Source organism: Scylla paramamosain, chromosome 31 (assembly GCF_035594125.1).
Source record: "Scylla paramamosain isolate STU-SP2022 chromosome 31, ASM3559412v1, whole genome shotgun sequence".
Classification (NCBI taxonomy): Eukaryota; Metazoa; Arthropoda; class Malacostraca; order Decapoda; family Portunidae; genus Scylla; species Scylla paramamosain.
Window position 1 is genome coordinate 14426500 of NC_087181.1, and position 17500 is coordinate 14443999.

The 17500-nt window shown below is 49.2% G+C and overlaps 1 protein-coding gene and 1 long non-coding RNA gene across 2 annotated transcripts in view; one reads left to right on the top strand and one right to left on the bottom strand.

Moving 5' to 3' along the window:
* The window catches only part of LOC135088690 (uncharacterized), a 166952-nt gene that overhangs the window by 127205 nt on the left and 22247 nt on the right, over positions 1-17500 (top strand). Inside the window, exon 4 of the long non-coding RNA XR_010261079.1 lies at positions 2418-2470. This is a non-coding gene — a long non-coding RNA (uncharacterized LOC135088690). The remainder of the gene's footprint in view (positions 1-2417; positions 2471-17500) is intronic.
* Positions 6314-17500, bottom strand: part of LOC135088684 (tetratricopeptide repeat protein 28-like) — a 59593-nt gene continuing 48406 nt past the window's right edge. The window contains 15 exon segments of the mRNA XM_063983620.1: positions 6314-9064; positions 9236-9343; positions 9593-9787; positions 10003-10234; positions 10436-10519; positions 10730-10855; positions 10985-12252; positions 12443-13004; positions 13193-13448; positions 13581-13837; positions 14061-14282; positions 14589-14735; positions 15044-15276; positions 17131-17281; positions 17435-17500. The exon segment at positions 17435-17500 is cut by the window's right edge and continues 786 nt beyond it. Of these exon segments, the coding sequence (XP_063839690.1) occupies positions 7014-9064; positions 9236-9343; positions 9593-9787; positions 10003-10234; positions 10436-10519; positions 10730-10855; positions 10985-12252; positions 12443-13004; positions 13193-13448; positions 13581-13837; positions 14061-14282; positions 14589-14735; positions 15044-15276; positions 17131-17281; positions 17435-17500 (5958 nt within the window). The 3' untranslated portion in view covers positions 6314-7013.

Sequence of the window (17500 nt, forward strand, 5' to 3'; positions counted from 1 at the left end):
TCTCTCTCTCTCTCTCTCTCTCTCTCTCCAGTACACAATGCTTCCCCTGCCCAACAATCGCAGCCACATCCGAGTCACAATAGGGAGCAGCACAACTTTGCTCTCCCTCCAGGCGCCGCTGCCCCGCGTGTTTATCTTCCCAGGTGTTAATTAAAGTGTCAGTCCGCGTGTCCGTCTGTCTAATGGCCTGTCTCGGCGTGTCGCAGTACGGCATGTCATTAACTATCTCAGGTGGCCGTGAGCGGTGAATGAGTCTCTGTTTTATGGAAATCTTGCTACTGTCCGTCTGTTACCTACCTCGATTTATTAGTTCTTAGTCCAGTTCTCTCCTCCTTACTCTCTCTCTCTGCCTTATCTCTCCCTTTCTCCCTCTCCCTCTCTCGTCTTACCTGTCTCGCCTCTCACCTCTACTATAGCCAGGTAGAACAATGGGAGGTGAAGCTACCTGGCCAGAAACGCATGTGATCCCGGGACATCCACGCTGGCTTAATGGGAGTTAATTACTTGTTCTCTCAAAGGGTGGCCGGGGAGGTATATAGTGGCCCGCCGCCTCCCCTTGCCTTGCCCCCTCGCGGTGCGCCACGCTGCTGGGTGCATGTGTGTCCCGCTTGTTCTTGTTCTTGTTCTTGTTCTCCTGGTTTTGGTTCTTCTCGTTCTGGTTTTGGTTGTTCTTGTTGTTGTTCTGGTTTTTGTTGTTGTTCCTGTTCTTCTTGTTCTTGTTCTTGTTCTTCTTTTACTTTTTCGTCTTATTCTTGTGTCTGTCGTCGTTCTCTCTCTCTCTTTTTCTTTATCGCCGTCGTCCTCGTCATCTTCTTCTACCTTTCTCGTCGTTCTTGCGCTTCTTGTCGTTCTCGTTCTTATCCTCCTCCTCCTCTATATAGCTGAGAAACTTGGTAACAAAATTAATTAATCACTTGTGAGCAGTTCTGTGTTGCTTAAGAAGTTATTCTCGTGCTGCTTCGGCTCTATGAATTTGATTACGCGCAGGGACCTTCAGGAGACCTTCAGGAGGGCGGCAGGTGGGCGGGTCACGAGTAATTATGGAGGGGAAAGATAATGGCAATTCTAAAAGTTTCCTCTCCACTTTGATGTTTGTGAGTTGTTGATGTAAAGAATTGATAGGAAACTTTGAAGGGTAACTTATTTTGTCTGTAGTTACGGTCATTAGTCTTTCGCGAGTCGGTGTGTTTGAGTGGTTCACAATGAAGTTTGGTGTTTGGGAATTGTTTATGTGGTAAAGAATTGGTATGAAATGTAGAAGTAATATATTTGTTAGCTGCTGTCATCAGTCTTATAAATATGATCGATTTTATGTGTCGCAAAGAATTGATAGAAGACGTAGAAAGAATACATTTGTTATTGTCATTAGTCTATGCCTTTTAGATACGGTTGATTTTATGCCGCAACAAGAGGGTCATAAGGCGCTGCATAACACTATAATAAAACTGATAAATACCATTAAGACTAAGGACTCAGCCTGAAGTAAAAGAAGTACCCAAAAGCATATGTTAGTAGATGGACACAAAAGAATCCACGAAAAAGCGAGGTATTGTATAGGAAGCAAAGGAACCTGGAATACCATTAAAAAACTAAGTCAAAATTACCCAACCAGAAGAAAAAGACAAAAAAAAAATCATATGTTAGCAAACGACCACAAAAGCTCAGTATATCTTGAGAACCCTGGAAAACAGCGAGGTAGTTTAAAGGAAGCAAAGTGATACATAATGACTACAAGAGATCAGTACATTCTGAGGTCCACGAAAAACACGAGGCAGTTTATAAAAAGGCAAGTTAAGATAGAGTGTTCTTGTGCGTTGCTCGACATTTTCTTCACTCCAAAGTACACGGGAGGAGTGAGGAGGCGACGCGAGGTATTTCATTTGGTCACTTAGTCCGGGGTTGTGAGGTCAGAGAGTTGCCTGCCTGCCTGCCTGTCTCCCCCTCGCGTCCTGCCTCCCCTAGCGACGTGCGTGTCACATTAAGGAACATGCAACACGGACACGGGCGAGGCAGGCCGCGCCTTCCCCTCACCTGCCGCTACAGGAGACAGGTGCTGAGAAATTCACTTCAGAAATAATAAAAAGTAATTTGTCATGTGCTGTAGTCTCGTCTCATCCACATGATATTTTTTTTCCCCTCTTACAAATTATGCTGAGGGAAACTTTTTGGCCATGTCGCAATCAATGAAGATTCCAGGCAGAATGGAGGCTGTAATTTGCATATTCCAGCCGTCTTTCATTCCTCATTAGCGAAGCATTACATGAAGAATTTAAGCAGCGGAGTGGGAGAGAGAGAGAGAGAGTGGGAGGGAGTGGGAGATACAGGTACCTTTGCTGAGGCCGGCTTGTGTATGTACTTTAAACCGAGGATATGAATTTTTTTTTTTTTTTTTTTTAATAGTTTGCGTCTCCTTACAGAAAATGAAGCCAATCTAGGCAAGTCGCGGCACGGCGGGTCGGCAGCGGCTCAAGTAAGTACACAGCGGTAACCAGCGGCGATTTAATGAGTGTGTTTATCCTGGGAACGTCCTGCCTGGGAGATTATGTTGTGAAGGCTGAGCTCTTTCTTTCCTTCTTCTTCTTTTTCTTCTTCTTCTTCTTCTTCTTCTTCTTCTTCTTCTTCTTCTTCTTCTTCTTCTTCTTTTCTTTATTTTCTAAACTACACCTCCTCTTTCTTCTTCTTCTTCTTCTTCTTCTTCTTCTTCTTCTTCTTCTTCTTCTTCTTCATCTTCATCTTCATCTTCTTCTCCTTCTCCTCCTTCTTCTTCTTCTCTCTTTGTCTTTCTGAACTACACTTCCTCCTCCTCTTCTTCCTCCTCCTTCTCCTTCTCTTTCTCCTTCTTCTCGTTCTCCTCCTCCTCCTCCTCCGCCTTTTTTGCATTCCACAATATTATTTTCACTGTAGACGCAAAACCTTTATTTTTTTCCCTCTTCCAAGATATGAATCATCCATCCTTTTTCTTTCATCCTTCCTTTTTCTCTCTCTTGTAGACGTGGAACAACTCCCCCATCACCCCCCCCAACACCTTCTCTTCCCTCCCCCACACCTCCACTTCCACCTCTCTTCCAAGATACGAGCAGTCTTTCTTTCTTCCTTGCTTTCTTCCTGAGATATGATAATTAGACATGCAGAAAATACAGGTGAGTTTTCATTTAATTAACACACCACCGCTCCTGTCCTCCTCCGCCACGACCTTCAGTGTTGTCACCAGTGCCTTTGTCTCTTATCCTCTCTCTCTCTGAGGCTAAGTCGCGCCTCTGCTAATCCTTTTCCTCCTCCAAGCTTAAGTCGTACAGATGTAATTGACTGGCGAAGTGTAGCCTTGATTGAATGGATGTGCTCATTGGTGTGTGGGTACAAGTGTGTGTGTGTGTTTGTGTGTGTGTGTGTGTGTGTGTGTGTGTGTGTGTGTGTGTGTGTGTGTGTGTGTGTGTGTGTGTGTGTGTGTGTGTGTGTGTGTGTGTGCAAATGTAAATACAGGTGTGTTTGTTGCATGTTGTTGTTGTTGTTGTTCTTCTTCTTCTTCTTCTTCTTCTTCTTTTCTTCTTCTTCTTCTTCTTCTTCTTCTTCGTCTTCGTCTTCGTCTTCGTCTTCGTCTTCTTCTAAACTACACCTCCTCCTCCTTTTTCTTCTTCTTCTTCTTCTTCTTCTTCTTCTTCTTCTTCTTCTTCTTCGTCTTCGTCTTCGTCTTCGTCTTCTTCTTCTTCTAAACTACACCTCCTCCTCCTTTTTTCTTCTTCTTCTTCTTCTTCTTCTTCTTCTTCTTCTTCCCTTCTCTTCTCTTCTCTTCTCTTCTCTTTTCTTCTTCTTCTTCTTTTATTTTTATTATTTTCGTCTATTTCTTCTTCTTCCTCTTCTATTTTTTATTATTATTTTTCTTCGTCTTCGTCTTCGTCTTCGTCTTCGTCTTCGTCTTCTTCTTCTTCTTTTAAACTACACCTCCTCCTCCTTTTTTTTTTTTTTCTTCTTCTTCCTTGTTTTATCTTAATGTCTTTTCTTGGATGTACTTGTTGGTTACTTCAGTGATCTAAGGCGTCTCCACAAGAAGATCATAAGGCGCTTTTACTGAAGGAGACTCTCGCCCTTATGGTGGTAGTGTTCTTCTGTAATAAGATCCTCTGCCGCCTCCTCCTCTTCCTCCTCTTCCCTCGGCTGGTACATTAGGAACGAGAGGAAAGAGGGCGGGAAAGATAGGTGTTATGTTTGTTTTTGTGCAAGTAGTAGTAGTAGTAGTAGTAGTAGTAGTAGTGTTCGTATTTAATTTCGTATGTCCTCTAAATATTTGTTTGTCAGTCTCTTATTTTTTATGTTGTTTTATGTTTTATTTCTTATTTATTTATTCTTTTTTTCTTGTAGATTTTGGTGTATTTTGGTGTATGAAATTTCCTGGGGATGATAGGTGGAAATAGATAGGTATATCTCATACAGGGACTCCCACGTGTGAATCTGGTGGCTTCTTGTAGCTTCCCTCATTTCTTATGTTCTTATTATTTGTCTTGATCACGCCCAATTTATCTCCACAGTAAGCGTTACTCATACAACTTCACACAGTCCTCTAACAATAATGCACATAATCTCACTGCGTATAGTGCAATGAAAAATGTACATAATCTCTTGGCATATTATTATTCTTTATTTTATTTAATTAATTATTTGTATATTTATTCATATACTTGTGTATTCATTTATTGATTTATTTTATGTAAGCGTGAGCCACAGCTAGAAATTTCAGAAGTGTATCATAAAATCTGGTTTTCTATAACTCAGCAGAAGGTTCTCTCGGTGGCACATTGGGAGACTCGTGTAAATTGATTCCGTGTGTAAGTGTGTGTGTGTGTGTGTGTGTGTGTGTGTGTGTGTGTGTGTGTAAGCTTGACGTAAAGTTTCTACATTCGTTATAATGAATGTTGTCGAAAGACATTGAATTTTAATTTTACTACATGTATGAGTATGTAGGCTTAACGTTTTTAGTGCTTAATTTATCTTTTATTTCTAGCACGGACACAGACACCCACTCCTGTGTAGAGCTTAGAGATTTACTTACAGTCTTATAATTAGCGAGGAGTAGATAGCAGGGAGTAGGTTGTCAGGTCACAGATCCTTTGCCTATGTATTATAAGCGAGATGAACAGGAGCTATGGCGTGAAAGACAGCCTCTAATTGTCTCCTTACCCTACCTGGGATTAAAGGTGAGGCTCAGCAATCGCAAATGTCTCAGCGTCTTACTCCACCACTCTTAACAGGCTTCACTGGAATGTACTGCGGTGTTTTAGTTAGCAGTTTTTAAGCTCTTTTTTCTTTTACTAATCTCCTAAGTACTTCTACAGCCTAGATTACACTAAATTGACATACTATTCTATCGATTTTTCTTCCATCTCTCTCTTTCTTTGTGTTTTTTTTTTTTTTGTCTAAGTTGAAGGTATTGTTGTATTAGAACTTCCATTGACGAGAGCAATCATGATGAAATGGTTTGTGTGGTTAAGGGAATTGAAACTCTGTCCTGAAAAATTCTATATATGATACACGAAGATATATTACAGTAATCATATAATATATATCACAATATACAGAAAAAAACACACCACCTGTGTTTTTTGTGGCACAGCACTAGACCATCTTCCTACACAAACACACACACACACACACACAAACACACACACACACACACACACACACACACACACACAGACGCGCGCACACACACACACACACACACACACACACACACACACACACACACACACACACACACACACACAGACGCACACACACACACACACACACACACACACACACACACACATACACACACGCACACACACACACACACACACACACACACACACACACACACACACACACACACACACACACACACACACAGACACACACACACACACACACACACACACACACACACACACACCTCTAATCTGTCACTGGGTATTGAATTTTTCCCTCACAACCTTGAGTCATGTTCTCTATTAATTCTTTCACACTTCACACACTTCCTCCTCCTCCTCCTCCTCCTCCTCCTCCTCCTCCTCCTCCTATTCCTCGATGACCTCCATGACAGGTAACATTTCCCAGGTGACTAATTTACCTGACATGTGATTTAACAAAGAAGGATTGACACTTAAGGCACTTTTTGTTCATTTCAGGTATTATTTTTTTAGAGTATGAATCTTAATGCAGTTGGACGGAATGACCAAAATTTGCTTTGAGTTTGAGCTGCAGTAAGATTTGCATTGGTTATGTAAAGATTGTGCAGTATTTCCTTGCCAATACTTAGTACAGTTGGTTAGAGAGAGAGAGAGAGAGAGAGAGAGAGAGAGAGAGAGAGAGAGAGAGAGAGAGAGAGAGAGAGAGAGAGAGAGAGAGAGAGAGAGAGAGAGAGAGAGACTTTATACTGCACATTCTTTCCTTTTGTCTTACACCTTACATCAAGAAAAAAAAGAACAAAACAAAATTCTCCACCATTAATTTCAGGTAATGGTTCTGTTTTGCACTGGGTTCGATCACTGTCTTTGAACTGCTTTGGGAAGACACGCATGGCAGGGACAGATAGGTAATGCTTTGGCACCGAAGGATGTCCCCAGGAGTCCTTGTCTCCCAAACCCTTGATATGGCATCGCTCACTTGGCACTCAAACTTGGCAAAGACAGGACAGGGTGGCGTTACGTGACGCACCCACTAAATTGCGCTCTCCTCCTCCTCCTTCTCCTTCTTCTTCTCCTCCTACTTCTTTTTTTTCTCCTCCTGCTTCTCCTTCTTCTCCATCTCCTTCTCCTCCTCTTAATGCTCCAAATGCTCCTACTCCTCCTTCTTCTAATACTCCGTTTTATTTTCCTTCTCCTGCTCCTCCTTATTCTGTCATCTACTTATTCTCTTACTGCTCCTCCTCCTTTTTCTGTTATTACTCCTCCTCCTGACCATTTCCTCCTCCATCCTCTTAGACACTATGTACAGAGGGACGACGCCGGGACGATACTACCGGCGTGGGGCAGTAAACGCTAGCAGGACGAGGACTGCTGTGTGTGGTGCGAGAACTGCTTGTGGGTCTTGGCCTTGCTCCACGCTGAGGGGTGCTTGCCCGGCCGCTTGCAGGTCTTGGTCTTCACCTCGGAGGCCTCGTCAGACTGGTCGTTTTCCGAGGGCTCCGTGGTGCCCAGGAGCTGCTCCATGTACTCGGCAATCTCAGAGGAGCCGATGCGAGCACCCACCGACCCGACGCTCATGGGCTCGTCGTGCTCGTAGGCGGGGTTGAAGGCCGCGTAAGTGTTGAGCTCCGCGACGGTGTGGTGCAAGGGCTCGTCTCCCCTTGAGGACATTCCTGCCATACCTGCAGAAGGGAGTGTGCCAAGGGTGTCCTGCTCCCGCTCGGCGCCGCCCACACCCGCGCTGGCCTTGAGGTCATAGTAGCTCCTGGCCTGGGAGGAGGAGGGCACAGGGCCGCTCAGGTCACCTGGCTTGCTGGCGCCGTTGTTCCTGGAGGGGGAGTAGCCAGAATAGTGGGAGTCTGTCATGGAGCGGCCATCGCCCTCGTCTCGCCGACTGAGTTCAGAGACGACGTTGGACTGAGGCAGCCCTGCAGAGCTCTCTAAACTGACGCCCATGTTGGGGACTTGTGGGTGGGCAGACACCCACGGTTTGGGGCCAAACCTTTTGGGTGGGATGGGTGGTGGCTTTGGCTTGAAATCAGGCTTTGGTGGCAGCGCCAACTGGTTGTCATCAGCGAGGGAGAGTTTGTCGAAATTACCAAAACTGTCCTCAGAGGCAGATTTGCTCTCGGCGTCGGCGTGGTCCCCGGCCACGATGGGCTGCGCGGCGGACATGAGCAGCTTGGAGAGGGGCGGGGCAAGGCCAAGGCCGAGGTTTCTTTCATGGTACACGTCGCTGATGGGCATCTCCCTGTTGAGGCGAGACATCTGCGTGGCAATGATGTGGTCCTGGATGCTCTTGTGGCCCATGTGGCTCATCTTCATGGACATCTCGTCGCCGGAGCGGTAGTTGTACAGAGAGTCGTTCTCGTGGATGGTGGCGGCGTGGTTGGTTCTTGGGCGCAGCAGTTTGCCAATGGAGGAGTCCAGTTGCACCTCAGGCATCTTCCTGACGGGCACCAAGGGGCGGGCCTCGGAGGGCTCGGCTGTAGGGGCTGGCACGGGGGCGGCGGAGGTGGACGGTTGGCCTTCTGCTGCCTCTACAGACAGCTCCCGCTCATTGCTGCGGTCACGTCGGCCGCGTGCCCCGCCAAGGCTGGGACGGCCCACCTCAGTGCGGACGCTCAGGCGATCCAGGGTGTCCATGGTGGCACCCTTGCTGAGCCTCAGCGTGGCGGCGCTGCCCACAGTGGTGTACACGCTGCGCACGGTGCCCGTCCGCCGTGGTCCGAAGTCAGAATCAGAGCTTTGTGATTCAAACCCAGAGGAAGCTTGTGAATTGCTCTTGTTGATGGTGACGTACTGGGGCCTCATGAATCCGGCGCTGACATCACTGACCCTGCTGTGTGTGGGCACGGGGGCCTTTGGGGCGATAACGGGTTTGGCCAGCGGCTGGCGGCGCACTGTGGCCTGGCCACTCTCCCAATCAGTCATGCTGCTGGTGCTGCTGGAGCTATCTGGCCGCTTCCCGCCGCCATCACTCGCTGGGGAAGCTGACGTGTACATGGAGCGGATTTTGTTTTGGTGTGCCAGCGTGAGGGAGAGACGGGGAGAGGGCTGCGGGGAGCCAGTGTCGCTGGGAGGCCCATGAGGGTTGCGAAAAGCCTGAGAGTACTTGGCCACGGGGTCAACAGGCGAGGGGGTGAAGGCGGCGTCGCTCTCCCTACCCTTCTGTTCGCTGGTGGAGGCTCTCGCCCCATCAGGCTCCCCACGGTTCCTGACGTAGCTGGAGAAGGCTCCACGGCCCAGCAGTAGTGGTGCGGGGCGGTGGGGAGGGAGGGGCTGTGATGGTGGCGGCGGAGGTGGCGGAGCAGCCACAGACTCATCCTCGTCATCAGAGCTGACGAGGGACTCGAGGCTGCTGCTTGAGTCCACACTGAGGCTCTTGGGTGCATCTTGGGTGTCTGTAACAGTGCCACATATGACTTAAAAATGAACATAAGATTGTTACTGATAATGTCTACATCGTAACATGACAGTGAATTTGATATTTCAAAGAAATACATAAAACCACTTACTGAAGAGTACGCACAAGGTGTCGCCTGGGTAAAAATAAAGAGTGGCTGTCAACTTACCAAAGAGCGCCAGGAGAGCTTGGTGTGCAAATTGGATATTACGCTTGTTAGCTTGTTTGCCCGTGCGCAGCGTCACCTCGTCACGCCCCACCTCCATCAGATCAAATCCTGTAAGGAAACTCATTACATCTCTGCACAACACATCACATCTTTGTATAATTATTTTGTATTGGATGACCTCATGTTTCTCAGTCTTTTATGATATATCCTGCTGTATCGAAAAATCAGACTGTTCTCCTTACTCCTCATCTTCCCTTGTCCTTCCCTTTATTAACAATATGTGCGCGCTTTTCACCTCCATCTCTTCTTCTCCACCATTCCTGACTTCCCTTCCTCATCTGCCACTGAGTCACTTACCTAAAGACGCCAGCAGCTCGTGGCAGCCGTTAACTCGCCACAGCTTCACGTGGACGGGCACCTCGATAGACTCGCTCTCCAGGTCTTTGACGGTGAACTGGGTGATCACGCAGCGCATCACCGAAATCACGTCCTCGGCGTATTCAGGCGAGTCCAGCAGCTTGGAGACAGCCTGGAGTGACGTCTGCGAGAGTCCTGTAGGAGGAGCAAGAGGCAATGTGTGAGAGAAGCATGGCAATAAAAGATATTATTCAGAAATATGAAAAAGAATGTTGACGTTTCATAGTTGAGAAAAATTATTATTATTCACCATCTCTAGGGACTGGCACCTCAATGGGCCTTTTCCTTTCTAATTCTTGCCATTGACCAATCCCACTCTTACAATAAAAAAGATCCCGTTCAGGACTCACCAAGCAGGGCCTGGAGAGAGGCAGAGCACTGGGTGAGCCGCTCCCCAGGGTCACTTTGCGGGAAGAACACACTGCTTGGGATGCCGTTTGCCGCTGGCTCAAACCTGAAGCCAACGCTCATCAGCAGGTCCTTCCAACCAGACACGTTGCCCACCTTGTTCTCGATTGACTTTTGCGTGGTGTACATGGCGTTGCGGTGGCCTCGGTGGATCCGCTGCAGGGACTTCTCCACCTGAGGGAACATGAAAGTGTTACCCAGTCTCCAAACGCCTCGCCAGGACACGCTTCTTGACGCACAAGCTACACACCACGTAATTTTGATGAAATTTGCTGTTCCTTCGTGAAATGTGATGTTGAAATTGAAATTATTTATTTTTTAAGACAATGTCACGAATTTTATGTCTAATTGAAAATTGAGATGCATATAACTCACCAAGTGAAGAGTCACTCTGAGGGCGTCCCTACACTTATCTGGCGTCCGCAGCAGCTCACATAATGCTTGCCCCATCAGTGCCACCTGTAAGATAAAAAAGGTGAGCTTTGATACACCGAATATTAGTGTGAGAAACGTTCTAAAGTACTGGCATTGCTACTGCTTGGGATTTTGGATACAAGATGGTTAATTTATTGCCAAACACTAGATTAAGAATGTAGTGTTTTGATCTGGCTGAATGGCTGCCTATAGGGAATCACTACACAAGATGGAAAGGCATCATGCAAAGCTTACCTTGTTTGAAAGCTTGACATCAGCACCAACCAGAAGGAAGCCAGCCCAGTTGGCAGGATGGGCGAAATGCTTGGTGGTCTGCACAGTCTGCTGAGCTTCAGATAGTGCACGGCTTACTCGTGCACCCTGTAACACGGAACAGTGATTGTGAGACACTCTGGAAATTCATAGTGGCATTTGTTTTGAACCAGGTTTTCATGAAACACAATTATCAACAGAGAAGGCACTGCACATGCCAGTAGTAAGGTGAGTTACCTGCAGCAGCGAGGAGTAGAAGGTTCTGAAGAGTATCTTGACGGCAGTGTCTGGAACAGGCCAGAGAGACACAAGGACACACTGGGCTCCCGCTGCCAGCAGTGCCCGCGTCAGTCCTACCACACCATCACTGTTGGCTCGTCCATGATGGTCCCGTGTGTGGCATGATGACACCACCACCAGCTTGGCCCGCAGCTTCAGGTTGAGAATGTCAGCTGCCGTGAGTAGGAATTCTGAAAGTGCTGGAAGGTCTATGGTAGAGGCAATCTCCGAGCCTTCATCATCTAAGTGCTCGTGGATGGCCTCGGGCTGGGAGGAGTGCGACAGCCGCTTGGAAGCGCGTGATTCGACGAACTCTCCTGGCGAGAGGATCACAGCAGACAGCTTCCACGACACATGGGATGCCAGGTGAATACACTCCACCTGGCTGATCAGCCTAAGGATGGCCTCTTTGTTGGCACAGGAGCCTGTCAGAGCCTTGGTCTGCAGCATCTCGGCCACAATGGATGCCTCCTGTTCGGCGTAGGGAATGTCTCCCCAGCCCCACTGCTCCGTCACGGTGCTCGGCAGCTTGGGGTTGCCAATCACCAGTGCCGTGGTCTGCTCGCCATTGGGCTTGGCGTTCTTGGAGCGCTGGCTCACCTTAAGGGCACTGATGGAGGGCACCACCAGCAGGGAGTACCGCTCACATAGGTAGTCATTACAGTTGGTGCCCTTGAGGACAGGGAAGGGCACGAGGTAGAGGTCACCCTCCAGCACGAGCATCAGTTCCCGTGACACCCCCGCCTCGGGCAGATGGTCCTCCATGGGCGCAATGAGCAGCTCGTAGAGGGAGCGGAGACAGGAGGGCCCCTGCCAGGTCACCTTGCGCGAGCGTGTGGAGCCTGGTCGTGAGGCGGGACCTGAGGCGATGGAGCCGCTGACTGAGCCCAGCGAGAACAGTGACGACAAGGAATAATTGGACGAATTGAAGAGATGATTCCTGTTGACCATGCGGAGAAAGCCTGTCCTGTCCGCCTCGTGGTTCAGCTTGTCGCCCAGCTCCTCCAGATGAGCATTCCACATGTCACCGGCCTCGCTCTCGGTCTCGCTGGCAATCCCACCACGAGTAACATTTGCGCCACACTCCACTCCAAGGGCGTCCCTCACTGACTGGATATAGTGCTCCAGCAGCGAGCCCGAGGTGGTGCCCGTGGTGTCCTCCCCGCAGTCGCCTTCGCGCTCAGCCTCGACCTCGCTCACGCTCACTTCGTGGAACTTGACAACACCTGAGAGTAAAATGAACTGTTAGACCTGCCACCACTTGGAACTTTGGAGTGTGATAATGATCGGCTCCTTGGTTCATGGTACTTATATTTATCATTATTTTGCATATCCCAGGTTTTCCCGCCAAACTAAAGTTGACTCCCGAGCTGGTGTAACAATTATTACATGCGAAAATGGTTCCTCTGTTCTCACCTTTGTTGGGGACGATGAGCCAGCTGTAGAGGCAGCCTGCAGCGATGCTGTAATAGAGCACTGACGCTTTCTGTCTGTTTACGATGTCAACGATTTGATCCACAGTGCTGGGCGTGGAGTCTTCAATTCTCGATGCGCGGGAAGCAGTGGACGCGCCCTGACGTTCAAACAGCAGGTCTACGAAGGCCCTGGTCCTTCCTCGCTCGGCAACAAGCAGCGCCTCCTCGTTGCGTCCTAACCCCACCAGCACCCGCTGCAGCGCCTGGTAGGAGGCTGTCTGCAGATCGAACAGGGAGAGGCGGTAGTCCTGTGAGCCTCGCGCATCTCTCCTGATGGTGTCCAGCAGGTGGGCAGCACGGTCTAAGTGGGTGTGGGCGGCCTCCAGGTCCCCGTGGCCCCACAGTGCCATTCCCAGGCGGTGACGGATCTTGGCTTCGTCCTCGCGGCGACCCAGCTGCTCGGCGATCTGGAGTCCTTGTTGCAGGTACGCCACCGCCTGCGTGGTGTTGCCGAGGGCGTGGTGGACGCGGCCCAGCGAGGCGTATGCCAGGGTCTTCGCCACCTGAGCGACAAGCGAATTGTAAGGACTTGATATAAGGCCGTGGCAGGAAGATGGTTCCCTCTACTTACCTAACGGGATCTCTACACACCTTCCATATACCAAGAAGTTATTGTGGCGTTTTCATGCAGTCAGGAATTATCGAGGAATTAGGCAATACTGACAGGTGTGATGAGTGGAGTCATCCATACCTTGTCGTTCATTTGGGCGGCAATGCTGAGATGCTGCTCGCCGTGGGTCACCGCCTGCTCGAAATTCCCCAAAGACTCGTATGCCAGACTGATGTTGCCATGCGCCCGCCCCTGCTCGGCCGGGTTGGTCAGCTCCTCGGCGATGCGCAGGTCCAGCTCGTGGTAGCGGAGGGCGGTGGCGTACTCACACATCTGCTGGTACACCGTGCCCAAACCGCACGCCGCCTCCGCCTCGCACAGCTTGTCTCCCAGCTCCCTGCGGCACAAAACCCTCATTCAGTTCGGAAATCGATTCGTTGCTGCTTCCAATGGTCATATCCAATCCACCTAATGCTTCCCTCCCTCAGACTAACGGTGTATTGCAGTGCCAAGGGGCACATACACTCACCGCGCTATCTGGTGCTGGTGCTCCATGCAAGAGATGGCCTGCTCGAAGTTACCGAGGAGGGAGTGGATGTGGCCCAGCTCCCCATAGGCCGACCCCTTGGCCGCCGGAATGTTGAGTTCGTGAGAGACGACGAGCCGCTTCTCGTAGCACACCAGCGCCTGCTGCAAGTTCCCGATGCAGCGGTGAGAGCTGCCCAGGCCTCGATAGGCGCGCTCCTGGTCCCGAGGGCTCTTTGTCTTGAGCGCAATGGCCAGATACTGCGGGAGGAAAACAGATGAATTACATTCATTATTAAGCACCAGTGTTGGAGATATCACAAATTTGAATAGTAAGAGTTAAAGCTTAAATTGTGTACTTTTTACAAACACTATTCAATCAGCATTTGAGTACACCTGGAATTATGGACGGAATTTCATGTACAGCAGAGTTTTGCAGCGCTCATGACTGAACACAAGATTCCACAAAAAATAATAAACTTACTTGTTCGTGACACTTGATGGCCTCCTCGGAGTCTCCCAAGGCGTCATAGCAGTCACCTAGATTCCCAAAGGCGCGGCCCTTGTCGATGACGGCGGTGGTGGTGGACAGCTGCTCGAGGGTTGCCAGCTGCTGCTCCAGGTAGCCAATGGCATCCTCGAAGTGGCCCATGTTGAGGCGCGCGATGCCCAGATTGCCGAACGCCTGAGCCTCCAGCGCCGCGTCCTGAATAACATTTGGTGAGCGTGAGGGAGGGAGGGGGTGACGATGAAGGATGAAAGGAGAGGTGGCTCTGAGAAGTGATGGTGAGGGATGAGAACAAGACGAAGGTGTGAGTAACAGTGAGGAATGAGAAGAAGGTTGAGAGTGATGATAAAGGATAAGGGAAAGGTAGACAGTGGGAGGCAGGGAGGGGGTGATGGTGAAGGATGAGGAGAGGAGAGGGGTGGTGCTGAGGAGAATGGTGATGCAAGGCGGAGACAGAAGAGGTGTTGTACTTGCATCACCGCGATAAGAAAAGTCACTCCTCACCTTCAGCTCCTTGGCGCGCTCCAGCTGCTCCTCGTAACACTTCATGGCGTTCGTGTAGTTGGCGAGGGACATGTGCACGGCGCCCAGGTGACCGTGAGCCTTGCACTCCCCCTTGATGTCGCCCATTTCCTGCCGGATGGTCAGCTCCTGCGGGGAACACGGCGTCAGAAAAACTTTAGAAATTTAAAATAAAGACGTACACATTAACAACCCGTATTTGCCTCAGGACATTATTACACCTGTCGCTTGTCTTACCTGCGTGTAGTCAGGAAATCACTAGGAACTTCAATTACAACCCTTATTTACCTCAGGAGCTCATTACACCTGTCAATAGTCTTACCTGCGTGTGGTAGTTGAGTCTTATCGAAATCAGAAAACAGGAATTTAAACAGAGGCATGCACATTTACAATCACGATTAACCTAAGGAACCTCTTACACCTGTCACTAGTCTTACCTGCGTGTGGTAACCGAGGGCCTTGTCGAAGCATTTCAGAAGTCTGTGGGCGAGTCCAAGGGCGCCGTAAGCCGAAGCCTCCAGTACCTTATCCCGTGACTGCTTGGCCAACACGAGCTGCTTCTGGTAAACCTTCACAGCCTCGTCGTAATTCTTCATCTTCATCAACACGTCCCCGATATTCCCCAGCGCTCGGAACTTCCCTTGGAGGTGCTTCATCATGTGTGCCAGTGCTGTAGGGGGGAGGCGCGTCAGGTGGAGAGAAAGTAAAGGAAGATGAAGAAAATAAAAGAAGGGTGTGTTGTTTGTGGGCAGATATCAGTGCCGAGGAGGGAGGAGATGGCAGGAGGTGGAAAATATTAACGTAGGAGGGCGGAGTTCGGAATAGTGAGAGTTGAGGGAAATTTACCTGTGGTGTAAGAGGGAGGCTAAATACAGTGTACGAGAGAGAGAGAGAGAGAGAGAGAGAGAGAGAGAGAGAGAGAGAGAGAGAGAGAGAGAGAGAGAGAGAGAGAGAGAGAGAGAGAGAGAGAGAAAGAAATCTCAGAGAATAGAAACAAAATCAGAAAAAAAAGACAACAGAAAGAATCAGGCGAAAGGAAGGAGGGAGGGAGGGAAGTCAGGGGGTAGGAGATGGTGATGGTAGAGGGGAGGGAGGGGGACAAGACTATGTACTACCACACAGGTTAACGCCCCCCGCTAAGCCCCCCCAACCCCTCTAGCGACCCCCCGCCGAGGCCTCCACCCACGGCCCACGACACGGGTAGTTCACACTTGTTATCACACCCCTGGTCTGCGCCACGCTAGGGAAGAGCATCCCAGGAAGCACGGAACCCTAACCTCGAGGCCTATTTTTTTTTTTTTAGATTTTTAGACTTTTTTTTTAATGAGTCATACTTAAAGAAAAAAAAGAAAAAAAAGAAGGTAATGAAGAAAGTGAAGATGCAAGGATTTTTTTTTTGTTGCTGTTCTTATTCTTGTTTTTCTTTTTATTGTTGTCATATTATCGTTTATTTATACATTTATTTTCCATTATTTCATAGTCACAGTAAATTAAAAGAAAAAAAAGGAAGAGAAAAATTATGGAAACAAAAATGCAGCGATTGTTTTCTCTTGTTTGTTATTATCATCATTATTCTTACTCTATTATTTTTCTTTTATTATTATCTATTTATACACATACCCTTCATAAACTCGTACAACTACAACCTACACAAGATCCGCCATATTATCTCTCTCTCTCTCTCTCTCTCTCTCTCTCTCTCTCTCTCTCTCTCTCTCTCTCTCTCTCTCTCTCTCTCTCTCTCTCTCTCTCTCTCTCTCTCTCTCTCTCTCCCTGTTTTATCTCTCTTGTACATATACTTCACCATCCCTTCCTTCTCTCCCTCCCTCTCTTCTCCATTCCCCTCTCACCCTTCTCCTCCATTACCACATCCCAGTCCTCCCCCTTCTACTCCCTGCTCATCCCCCCTGCCTTCCCTTCCCCACGCCCCCCTCCGCCAGGTAAAAACAGCCGCTGTCACCCAAGAATTCCCCGGCAGGAGTCACTCCATTGTTCCTCCTCCTGCTGGTGACAGATGGAGCAGTCACCGGCGCTTCCCAATATTTATGGGGTCACCTCCTGCCTCGTCCGTACGATATGACCTTCGGGGATGTGAGGATGATGTGCGGGAGGGACAGAGGGAGGCACACAGGAGAGGAGGCGGCAGTGCGGTGGTGCGTTGGGGGAGAGAGAGAGAGAGAGAGAGAGAGAGAGAGAGAGAGAGAGAGAGAGAGAGAGAGAGAGAGAGAGAGAGAGGAAATGGAGAAAAGGAGTGAGGGATTTGGATTATCTTGAAGGGGTTCTTGGGGCTAGGAATGTGTGTATGAGAGAGAGAGAGAGAGAGAGAGAGTATGGGCAGACAGAAGGGGTCATAGTGGACAATGGTGAGGCTGGCCCAAGGACTATCAGTACTGAGATCATACCAAGAATTTTTTATTTTCTCTCTCTCTCTCTCTCTCTCTCTCCTCTCTCTCTCTCTCTCTCTCTCTCTCTCTCTCTCTCTCTCTCTCTCTCTCTCTCTCTCAGGAATGCGGCACACACTCACCCAGGAAGTACTTCTGACACTCGAGTGCCGTCTCTGAATTGCCGAGTGCCAGGTGTGCCAGCCCCAGGTTACAGTAGGCACGTCCCATCGACTTCCGGTCCTGCAGGTCCTTGGCCAGCGCCAGGTCCTGGTCGTAGTAGCGGATGGCCTCCTGTGGGTGAGATGGACAGGTGAGACAAGCGGCGGCTCGCGGAGGGGGGAAGATAACACTCATACGCATACGGAAATGGCAAGGCAATTTAGGTAAGGTTACTCAGGTTGGGGAAGGTCTAGCGGGAAGGCTTGGGCCGGAGGACGGACTGACCTTGAAATTCCCGAGGCAGTAGTGGGCGTAGCCTAGGAAATGGCACGCCCGCGCCTCGCCTCTCGT